Raw genomic sequence first — 11,370 nt, forward strand, 5'->3', positions numbered from 1 at the left:
GATCCTACCCTCTCACTGAAGTTACATAGTGCAGAGACAAGTGATGGGGGGCAGAGTTGCTGAGACAGACACCATTCACCCTATTATAAGACACTGTACCATCAGAATGATTCTGAAGCTGTTATTTTAAGGTAGAGGGAAAAAAAGTCACATAATGTTGCTTTAAATGTGAATATTTTCTAGTTTCTTTACTCCTCTATGACAGATTTGACAACGTTGGGATTTGGAAATACTGATCAACATTTTCACCATTTTCTGACATTTTATTGACCAAACAACTAATCTAGTAATAAAAAAAAAAAGTTATATGAATAGACCACAGAAACCGGGTATTAGTTGCATTATAAACTCACTATAGCAGGCTATATCTTATGCAATATGGTGTGGTATTTAGATAGTGAAATTTTTTATCTGCTTTCTATTTCTTGGTATAATTTTGAAATATCCCTTTAAGTATCAATAGTCAGTGGTTATAGAGTTGCATGTGTAACAGGTAAATAACTTTTCCCTCCCAAACACCACTCTTGTACAGTGAACGTGCACCGGGCGGGGCGGCGCCTCCGCACAGGTAGGCGGAAGTTGGTCCCTGTTTGTCCGCAGGTGAGCGGCACTGAAAGAAGACAACGACCCATCGAAGGCGGAGTGTCGGAAAAAGCTGTCAGAAATGACTTTAATACCACTTTAACACTAATGTGATCTAAGGGGACATAGAATACACCATGGTGAATCTAGGTACGTTGAATTTCATGTGAGCTTCCTGAAGTGACAGGTATGTAGTCGGTCATGTTGCGTGCTGAAGTTTTTAGGCGTGGTCTGCTGTTGTTAACGGATAGCCAAGGAGAAGAGACGTAGCTTTTCCGGGGTTTTCCTTACAGAACTCATTGTAATCTCTTATTTTTTGTGTTAATATTTATGAATGATATTTAATTGTTAAGCCCTACACAGGTGTAGCCTAGCTTGTTTGGAGTTTCACTGAAATACAAGTAAAACTTTTTGGGTAGCTCTTGGCTCACCTTGGATTCAAGACTATGACCTGTCGATAGGTCAGATGTAGACACAGTCTAGTAGGCTATGGGTCCCACACTGTACATTATATCATTATTATTGAACCTAAACAAGTATCTGACATCACCAAGCAGAATCAAAGAGACATGCTGTCCCTGTCAGATAAAAGAAGTTAGATAAATAATAAAGTTTGGTCTGAACATTACAGCAACAATGTGTGATTATGTCTTCTTGAATGTCAGCTAACATCAGACCAACACTATTATGACCAAAAACATGAAGTCAGACGGGTCATAGGTATCTGTTACTACCTGACCCCTTAGGCCTCCTAGGTCCTCAACACTCCACCCAAAGCTTTGTCTTGTTTGGTTCAGGAGGGGCTTACATGGTCTTTGCGTGGGTGCTTCGCCTTTTACGCAGAAGAAAGAACAACATAGTGTAACATAATCCCCATCCTTTCTCTGAGGTGTCACCATAGCTGCAGCATTTTTTGCAGCATGCGGTGGATGAGATCTTCTTCTCTGCAGGGGTCGGAGATAATTGTGGTAACTGCCTTATTCTCAAGCATGAACCACTTGCCCGCTTCCTTTCTGAAACCACAGCAGTGCAGTGAAGTCAATTCTCACACGGGTTCACACTCATCACATTTAATACATCTGCATAAAGGAATTTCTTGGTGAATACAAAATTGGTTCCTGTGGGATTAGAGGCACATGCTTTAGTCTGACCATATGGACTGTTGTACACACAATGCCCTAAATGAGTTAATTATCTTTTATTTTATTTTGGCAGTGGTCCTGATGCCTTAAGTGAAGTTATGAGGTCAAAATAACATCTTTCTTCTTCCTCTAGGAGTATGCTGTGCCAACCTCAAGGACAACAAAGCCCTGATGAAGATGGGGCTGGGGCTTGTGCTCGTGGGCCATGTCAATTTCCTTCTTGCAGCACTGGTGCATGGCGCTGTACTCAGGCACATCAACGTGCACGCTCAGGCCCGGACCATGGTGTACGCCATCTCTAATGTCATTGCCATCGTGGCAGGCTTGGTGGTAAGTGTTGGGACGTGCAGATCTCCAGGCAAACTTTATATACTGGCTGCGCTGGTGTGCCTTCATTTAGGGGCATTAGCACATTTAATTTCTTAACAAATTATGTAAGTGACTACAAGTCTACACACCTTGATGATATTTGTTAAAAAATATTTTGATTGGCTACATTTTTTTTCATCTGACCTGCTGAAAGTCATGTGCACCGTGTGATCAATGAAAATGGAGAAGTCGCACTTGACAGATCTTTGGGTGCATGTACGACCAAAATAGTTGCTCCTGGAGCCCTGATGTGAAGAACTTTTACATCAAACTTCAACCCTGATTCCAAATATGTTGGGATGTTGTGCAAAACATAAATAAAACAAGCAGAATGTAATAATTTGCTGATCCCTTTTTTCTTCATATACTCAATAGAAATCATTTATCTGCATTCATATTTATCCATATATTTTTATTTTTATTCTGAATTTGAAGCCAGCATAAGTTGGGACAGGGCAACAAAAGACTGTAAAAGTTGTGGAATGTTTCAAGAACACCTGTTTGGAAAATTCCACAGGTAAATTGGTTACAGGTAACAGTATCATGATTGGATATGAAGGGCGTCGTTCACAAACAAGCATTTTCTTTTAAATAGTTTTACAGTTCCAAACTTTTTTGGAATTGGGGTTACAGGTTTTACCTAGAAGAGCAGCATTTTGGCTGGTGATATTGTATTATATATCTGTGAATGAAACATCTGTCCTTTGTTTTTTCTTTTTTTGTGTTTGTGTTTGCCCTTTAGGGAATAATCAGCGGAATAACGGCCATTGTTCTGTCGAAAAACAAGAAAAACAGGATCCTGGTAAATACTACTCCCGTCTGTCTGACACGGCTTCTCCCTCCTCCATTCTCCTGTCAGAACTTGCACTTTGTTTTTTTTGAGTGAGTGAGTGAGTGCGTGTGTGGAGATACAGACGTGGATAATTATTTAATAAGTAACATACTAGTACAACCAGAATTCTTTCAAATACTGGAGCAACCTGTGATTTCCATGTTCCCACACTACTTCCCTCTTACATCTACTTAACATTAAAAAGCAGGTACTCTTTTCACATACAACAGTAAGGGTTGTCAGTTTTCATTTAATAACATTCTCATGTCATGTTGTCTTTGCAGCAGTGGGTCTTGCTGGTCATGAGCTTCCTGTCAGGTCTCCTGGCAGTTGCCTCCACCGTGGGCTTGTCAGTTTCTGTGATCAAAGCTATCATGAACAAAGGATGGAGCCTGTTAACACACTGCACGCATCATGTCGGCTCCTCTTCCAGCATCACATATGAATGTCCCTTTGACCCCACCCGGATCTATGTAAGTTGGATATAATTAATTATCCACTTGCAGTTTGGATATTGACTTGAATTGATGCAAAAAGGTTGATCAGAGTTTTCTCACCCTCTGTTTTGTCGACAGGGGACCACGATCATCCTGTGGGTGCCTCTCATCTTTATGTCCGTGGTGGAAATGGTGTTCTCCTTCCGCTGCTTTGCTGTCTGTACTTTGTTCCTCTACCTCTGTCCGTGCCGGAGGAGGCCGTCCAGGGTTAGAAGGGTAAGATCACTGACTCTACTGCATCTGGATCATTGGTCAAAAGATGTGTTTGTGTCTGTAGTGTGGTGGATCACTGATTGCTTTGTCATCTCACTGTGTCATAAATAGCATGTAATTTTGACTTGAACGACTTGGATCTAATTAATTGAACATGTCTGTTAGTGATGTATATGGCTTCAAAGGAGAAAAAACAAAAAGAACAAAAGTGAATTTCTCAAACCTCACATAACAGAACTGAAAAATCCATACAGTGAAATGGACAAACACTGTATTGTAACCTTGATTTGCTAAAGAAGAAGTGTATTTTTTACAAGAGAAATCAGCACCTTTTTTGCCGGACTGTCATTCTGAATGACAGACTGTACTGTACTGTTTGAGGTTACACGTCTTTAAAACCTATAATTTAAGTTTAAAATTATAAAACTATTCTCATACAAAACATCATTTTAATACAAGGCTAAGAAGTAGCATAGAAGAATTAAAAAACGTTTTAATCAAGCCAGTGTCGTAACGTTAAACTGACATGGCTTCATATATCCACAAATAGCAATGTGACATTGAATTTAATACTGGCAAAGAGAAACCAGTGGTGAAGACCTGCTGACAAGGAAAACTTGAACAGAGCTGTGTGGTAATTGTGTCTCCTCTTATGCTATCTGTGCACCATCACATGGCTTGATCTTGAAACTGAAAAAGCATGTTTCATTAACAGTGGCTCAGTTTATTTCCTATCATTGGATTTGTCAACACTTCACAAAGGCATATAAAAATTAAATGTGTGATAAATGTATTAATTGTTATGTGTTGCAAGCATTGCAGTAAGATTAAAACTATTATTTAAAACACAGTCGATATACTTTTGACATGTATTACCAGTAGTTTTTGTGCAGCCAGCTCTATAAACAGGCAGCAATGTGGTCAAATGATTAACCTTCACCATGTTCAAATATGGTGTATAAAATATGCAAACGGAAATCCACAGTATTGTTAAAACTTTGTATGCGTTGTTTGATAGGAAGTCTTTTCATTCTTGTCGTAGTTGTCATACAAATGTAGTAAAACAGCTGTCACAAGTTTGGACAGGCTTTCACATGCTTAAGCAACACTGCTACTGTATACCTGGGAGATAATATATATCAATATTATGTATGTATGTATATATTATATATATATATATATATATATAATGTCAATAAATTATAGCATGAACCTTGCTGGAGCATTCAGGATCTGAATGCAAGTTAGCATCTCGTTACTGAAAATCTAATTCATGTCATGTTTCAGGTGCGCATCCAGAGACCTGTTGAAATTCGATCATCGCCTCCAGCACGAGATCCAGAGAGTGATGCTCCAGCTGAGCCCGCAGAGCAGGATGAACTGCTGGACTCTGTCACTGCAGTGGAGCAGAGTGAATGGCTCTGATGCAGCTAAACCTAATGAGACAGGTTGCAAACGGCTGGGCTTAACGAGATAAAACTTCATATGTGAGGCTGTTTTCAGTGCGTCTGTTACATTAAACGTCTGAAGAACACATCCATGGGACTTGAGCCAGCAAAGACAATGGCATTTTATTTCCTTCTATATCAAAAGGAGGATTTTTTTCTTCTAAAATATTGCTGTTGGTTTGGTAATCAGATGTTGTTTGCGTATGTTAGTATTGTCATAAAATACAAAGAGCTGTTACCTGTATCTTGAGATTAAAATGATTTCTTTTTAAAATGTTGTCTAATCATTTAATCAGACGTAACGTTTTGTAATTTTATCTTAAACTCAACTTTGCAGAATAAATCTACATTAACTTTACTGGGTGTAGGAAGTGGGGTCAACACGCACCAGGGTCTGTCAAATTTAAATGACATTTGCAAGTTCTCATGTGGAACACTTTTACTTAAGTTTCAGAATACAAATATATATACACAACATATGAATTCTGGTATTTTTCTGCTTCACACCGAAGACAACTGGACATTTATGTCCAATTTCGGCAGAATGAAAAAGCCTGACACCCCAAGTGTGACAAATGTGACTAAATTTTCAATATAGTGAGGCAGGAGTGTAGAAAATTTACCAAAGATGTCTACGCATCAGTAAAGGGCACATACTAAATAACATTCTAAAATATAAGACTGTAATATACTTACACTTTGACATGTAAATGGTATTCAGGTCTATACACAACCCTCTTAACCACTTTTGAAGACCTTATGGAAGCAAGACCAGTGACACAAATGTATTACAGAAAAGTTTCTATTGTATAAACATGCTTCAACTACATATTCAAAGACAGGAGAAACATGGGACTGAAAGACAAAACAGAGTAGCCAAAATATCTGATTTAAATAAATTAAATCCATCAGATATATAAAAGCATACGTGTACTAAGCCATTTTACAGAGTTGTCCACAAGGGAAAAGCAAATGTGGTAGCATAAAAAGATGAAGGATAAAAAAAATGAGAAAGCATACAAAAACAATACTCAAAAACACTGACTGACTTCAGTCCATAAACGGCAAGGTTGAAAAGGTGTCCTAGAAAATTATGTTTAAGATCCCTGTCCCATTGTGAGGGAGTGGGGTCTGATTAAAAAGGTACAGTCCTTCATGGAGGTCCACGGCAGCAGCCTGGACAGATGGTTCATCCACAAAAATCTTGCACAAAGATCCGCCCTGATCAGTTGCATGGCTGCTGAGGACCTCAAGGTGTCTTGGACTCCTCCTTAGGCCTAAAGGACCCAGAGAGGAAAAGATTAACCCTCACAATAAGCCACTTCCTGGACAACATGGTAATTAAGTTGTGCCGTGTTTTCTCACTTTGAGGTGTCCATTTTCTCCTCCTCTGGCACCTTCTCTTCTTCTTTTACTTCTAGAAAAGACAAAAAATCATGGCAATCATAACAACAAAGCCTTGTATTAAATAGGACGATCTGACTGAAAATAAGATCTCTTTATGTTATGAAATGACATGAGCAGTGAGATGAAAATGAGAAAAAAAAAAATGAATAGATACCTTTTGTTTCCTCCTCACCTTTCTTCTCCTTTTCTTCTCCCTCTTTCTCTCCTTCGGTTTTGGCTCTCTTGACTTTCTTGAAGCTGGCTGCATTTCTGCGGCCTCCTTCGCCTTCATCCTCCGAGTCAGAGAACTCCTCCTCACATGCTATCCTCTTGTCATGAGCACGGACTGAACATTAACAGAGGACAGGGTTAAATCAAAACATCAAACTCTACTGTTCCAAGAAAGCTGTGACTGTGTGAAAGGTTCTTACTGGAGATGCGTTTGTTAGGGTCATCCTCCTCCTCATCTCCACTGTCCTCCTGTACAGCATCCTCAGGAATGGCCTGCATCTGAACTCCCGGGGCATGGGGCAGCATACGCAGGTTCTCAAACAGGCGCTGCCTAGAAAGCAAAACACAGGGTGAACATACTGATCACTTACAAGTTGAAACCACAAACAACCTGAGATATGAACCTGTACCTACAATATGGCCTATCTCTCTACCTATCAATCACAACACCAGTAACAAGTCAAAGCTGCTGAAACTACTGAATAATGGCTCAGGTGAAGCTGAGCAATACACATTATGCAACTCTCATAAAACATTCAGGACATGAATAAATACATTGAATGGCACAGTTTCATGCACTCACTTGATCTTCTCCAGGTAGTCGTTGGTGTTCTGATTGGTCATGTTGGAGGGGCTGATGTGCAGCTTGAAGTCTGGTCCAAAGTACTCAAAGTAGTCGTTGTATGGGAGCTCTGTTGAATTGAGTGAAAATTTACAGAACGATGTCATCATATAATTGAATACTTCTCAACTATGTAAAAACAACATATTTGAGGATGTAATTTTGGGCTTTGGGAAACACTGATCTACATTTAAAAAAAACAACTGACATTTTAAAGACTAAACAGCTAATCAATTAATTGAGAAAATAATCAACACATTAATTAACAATAAAAATAATAGTTGCAGCTCTATATGCAATTACTTGTTTCTAAAAAGGTAAGAAAAGATTTGAAACATATGAAAAGAGAAGTTGTCACAGCCCAGAGAGATATCTTCGCATTGCTATTCATATTCAGCACAACATGGGCATAACGTCTCACCGTTGGGGATGGAGGTATCAAGGGCTACAGCAGTCTCGTACGTCCAGCAGCGTGCCACATTACGGATGGTGTAGCCGCCTCCGCCCAGCATCAGCAGTGGCAGGTTGAAGCTCTTCATGTACTCCACACACTTGGCATGGCCTGAGCACACAGCAAGTAAAAATATTAAGTTGGGAGAAAATTCTTTGTTTTCATAGTTAAACTTTACTGAAGATAGTTGCAGTTGTGCCATCAGGAGAGAGATGTTTCGTTATCTCACCTTTAATGGTGAGGTTAAAGCAACCGAGCCTGTCTCCTGACAGAGAGTCAGCTCCACACTGCAGAACCACTGCGCTGGGTTGGTACATCTCCATCACTTTGGCCATGATCTACACAAACAACAACATTCACTCTCTCAAATGCTTCTGTCCATGAAGGGAGCTCTCAGCTACCAAAACATCACAGTCAACAAGGTCCTTCTTCATTTACTCACAGGTTTGAATATGGCTTCATATGACTCATCGTCAATCCCATCCCTCAGTGGGTAATTCACAGCGTAGTATTTACCCTTCCCAGCACCAATGTCCTGCAGAGAACAAAGCAAATGTCAACGCACTGTTCGACTATGATGTATGATTCTTAGCTGTCAAATAACTTCAAGGCTTACTCTCAGGTCGCCTGTGCCAGGGAAGTACTCCCCATACTTGTGGAAGGAAACGGTCATAACACGGTCTGTGGTGTAGAAAGCCTCTTCCACACCGTCCCCATGATGGATGTCAATATCTATGTACAGAACTCTCTGGTGGTATCTGGAAAGAGGGGGAAGTGCCTTTAAGTCCTAAAACTTTTGGATCTTGCTTATGATGTTTATGGAAATATTATAAAATGATATATTTGTTGGACCCTAAAGAAAATAAGTATCATCCACTCGTGCAAAGCAAACTATGATGTGGCTTTTGTACTCACTTCAGTAACTCCAGAATAGCCAGTACGATGTCGTTGACGTAGCAAAACCCTGAGGCCTCAGACTTCTTGGCGTGATGCAGGCCTCCAGCCCAGTTGATAGCAATGTCTGTCTGCTGTTTGTTCAACTTCACGGCGCCAGCTGAAGCACAATGAAGGAAGGAAAAATTAGCAGCCTTCATATAATGAATCTAACAGATTATTTGTGTGACTACAGCATAAATTTACCAACAGAGCCCCCTCCTGAGAGCTGGCAGAACTCGAATAAACCATCAAACACTGGACAGTCCTCTCCCACATTAACTGCAAGGCAAGGGCAGAAAGATAATCAGAACATGAACACAAAACTTTTCTTACACAGACCACCTCTCCGACCAAACTTACATCTCTGCATCTGTTTGCTGTACTCTGACATGTTGTCTGGTCGGATTGAACGCAGGAATTTGATGTAATCATCGCTGTGATACTTGGTCATCTCCTCTCCGCTGGCTTTGTGTGGACGCTAAAACAAAGGACAAATTAGTACCTGAGACACACAAGAAAAGCTAGGGAGGACCAGAAATGTGACTGAGAAACACTGTTACTGTAACTCATCATACATATATCTCCATCTTTCTGTAGAGGCCATAATTGAGCAACAGGTTGTGAGTCATACGGATTCGGTGGGGCTTCATGGGGTGCCCCTGACCATAGTAGTAATTTCCAACATCACCTGAAACATAAGCAAATAAAACACACCATGTTGGATCGTTAATTTATTATATTTGCAAAATGATTAAATGTAAATATGGAGTAAACAGCAAACACTCTGACATCACATGTTTCTGTGCGGAAGAGGTTCATGCATCGAAAAGGTGGCGAAGGAATTCAACAGCAGCCTCATGCATAACTTATGTATCATGATCCCGAAACCGGACTTCTCCTCCAAAATGTTTAAAATCAAATCGCCTCCATGGAGCTATAAAAGTACCAAGCTGTAACTAAAGGCTGGCGCTTTGTTACAAGCTGCGATTAAAGTAGAACAAAACACTAGTTCAAGCCTAATTACTCGAGGGGAGCAAGACGAGCCATTTTAATGTTAGCTTAGTGTTGACGTTAATTGCGGTGACAATGAAGTAGCTTCTCATATCCCCTTTGTTAGCTCTCAAGCTAGTAACGTTAACTAATCAAATTAAAGTGCTAGCATCTGGTAGATAAACGCCTGAAATTGTATTTTAAGATGAGCCGGCGCATTTAGGTAAACTGAGCAAATACTATCAGGGCATTAATACTCTGTGTGGACTCTTGTGTTTTGAAGAGAGCCGCCTGCTACTCAAGCTAGCTAGGTTAGCTAACGTGCCAGGTTAGCAAGAGGTGAAATAAGCTGCAACCTTTGTGAGCCCAAAGTGCCGCTTTTCATTCAATAGTGCGTCCGCCGTCTAAAGTACAATACTACTCACCGTCATAGTAGTAGCAAACTTTTTTCTTTGTTCCTTGGGAAGTAAGCGCCATTTTAGTGCTCTTTGGCTGCCTTTCACCGCACACCGCAAGAGACAACAGCGACCAGAGGCGGATAGTTTGTATCACGTCCAATCAATGAGGTGTAATGTTAGCTGCGTTCAACAGGGGGCGGCAGAGCTGCGGTCTGTCCCACACTGTGGACTGTGGCGTTGTGTTGTAGTTGTTTTTACACAAAGGAAATCCATTACTTAAAAATTAAATAAAGCAGCAATACCACAATGTTTAAACTCAAACTTAATACAGAAGTATTATCAAAAATACACTGAAAATGGTAAACATTCACGTTAAGCAGCCAAATGGGTCCGTGCATGGTGCACCCCTTGAACAGTAATGTGGTCACAGCAATTAACTGCTTTTCCCAGATGCTTCAAATATGATTTTATTTCTCCCAGGTCATCGAGCACAGAGCCATTGACAAAGAGTTTGCAGGTGGAGATCACCTTTCCTATGACAAGTGTAAAAGAAGTCAATATCATCACTTTTTTTTTTTTTTTAAATAAAGTTTGAATTTCATACCGACTGCCTGTTTGTTCAATTTGTTCAATGAAATCAGAAGAAATTCAGTTAAGTGTGAAAATGTTGCAGTCTCACAGCAGGTCTTTACTTGACTCTGTCTACTCTGATACTGGCGGTGATGGAATGTGATCATCTAAGTATATTTACCCAAGTACTGCGCTTAAGCATACATTTTAGGTATTTAATTGAGTATTTTTATTTCATGCAACTTTTCTGATGATTCAAACACTTTGTGTTGTAAGGGATAAATGTTATGCTCAGGCAAAAGTAGTACTTATAATCATCAAGAGCAGTTAAAGAAGGTGTGGAATTTGTCCTCCCTTACTGTAATATTCCCTTCCCCATTTAGAAAACACAAACTCATATTATGGGATTAAAACCAAAAGTTAATACAAAATGGACTAGGCTACAGAACATCGGGCTATGTATTGTGTTGAACTTAAATCTAAACTCTCATCATGACTCATAAAACATGCCAAAACCAGGGTCGACTTGTGTACCTCTGATCCTGAGGCTCGACAGATGGAGCCTGGAAGTCAGTCGAGGTTGAGGACCCTTCCTGTGGCCGACCCTCTGCTGAGCTCAACAGGAGATACCCTCTCTGAGGACACCATATTCAGGTATGAATGTTCAGTGGTTGTTGCATCCTCAAATATGCTTATAAGGTGC

At 40.1% G+C, this 11,370-nt stretch overlaps 2 protein-coding genes across 3 annotated transcripts; one reads left to right on the forward strand and one right to left on the reverse strand.

Annotated features, from left to right (window-relative positions):
- The first annotated feature begins 601 nt into the window (after window positions 1-601).
- On the forward strand, window positions 602-5,357 carry tmem54a (transmembrane protein 54a). The gene is made up of 6 exons (XM_073484159.1): window positions 602-732; window positions 1,858-2,054; window positions 2,836-2,895; window positions 3,210-3,398; window positions 3,501-3,638; window positions 4,923-5,357. Exons 1-6 carry the CDS (start codon window positions 720-722, stop codon window positions 5,058-5,060), a joined length of 735 nt encoding a protein of 244 aa, XP_073340260.1. The 5' UTR covers window positions 602-719; the 3' UTR covers window positions 5,061-5,357.
- A 512-nt stretch (window positions 5,358-5,869) lies between these two features.
- Window positions 5,870-10,240, reverse strand: LOC141010884 (probable histone deacetylase 1-B). 2 transcript variants are annotated; one of them, XM_073484025.1, is made up of 14 exons: window positions 10,125-10,240; window positions 9,285-9,397; window positions 9,070-9,187; window positions 8,914-8,988; window positions 8,689-8,827; window positions 8,390-8,531; window positions 8,216-8,308; window positions 8,003-8,111; window positions 7,744-7,884; window positions 7,284-7,392; window positions 6,901-7,031; window positions 6,663-6,815; window positions 6,449-6,500; window positions 5,870-6,360 (listed from the first exon to the last, which is right to left on the reverse strand). In XM_073484025.1, the coding sequence occupies exons 1-14, from the start codon at window positions 10,174-10,176 to the stop codon at window positions 6,333-6,335; spliced, it is 1,455 nt and encodes a 484-aa protein (XP_073340126.1). In that variant the 5' UTR covers window positions 10,177-10,240; the 3' UTR covers window positions 5,870-6,332. The 2 variants fall into 2 exon arrangements, with proteins under 2 accessions (XP_073340126.1, XP_073340125.1); XM_073484024.1 differs by having other exon boundaries at window positions 6,645-6,815; window positions 10,125-10,239.
- Between the last annotated feature and the right edge of the window lie 1,130 nt (window positions 10,241-11,370).

This window comes from Pagrus major, chromosome 16, assembly GCF_040436345.1.
Source record: "Pagrus major chromosome 16, Pma_NU_1.0".
Taxonomy (NCBI): domain Eukaryota; kingdom Metazoa; phylum Chordata; class Actinopteri; order Spariformes; family Sparidae; genus Pagrus; species Pagrus major.

Coding starts and splice junctions, on each gene's coding strand:
- LOC141010884 (XM_073484024.1), bottom strand. CDS start 10,176: ATGGCGCTTACTTCCCAAGGAACAAAGAAAAAAGTTTGCTACTACTAT. Junction 8,989..9,069: donor CAGCAAACAGATGCAGAGAT/GTAAGTTTGGTC, acceptor CTTGCCTTGCAG/TTAATGTGGGAGAGGACTGT. Junction 7,885..8,002: donor CTTTAACCTCACCATTAAAG/GTGAGATAACGA, acceptor CTGTGTGCTCAG/GCCATGCCAAGTGTGTGGAG.
- tmem54a (XM_073484159.1), top strand. Junction 2,055..2,835: donor CCATCGTGGCAGGCTTGGTG/GTAAGTGTTGGG, acceptor TTTGCCCTTTAG/GGAATAATCAGCGGAATAAC. Junction 3,639..4,922: donor GGCCGTCCAGGGTTAGAAGG/GTAAGATCACTG, acceptor GTCATGTTTCAG/GTGCGCATCCAGAGACCTGT.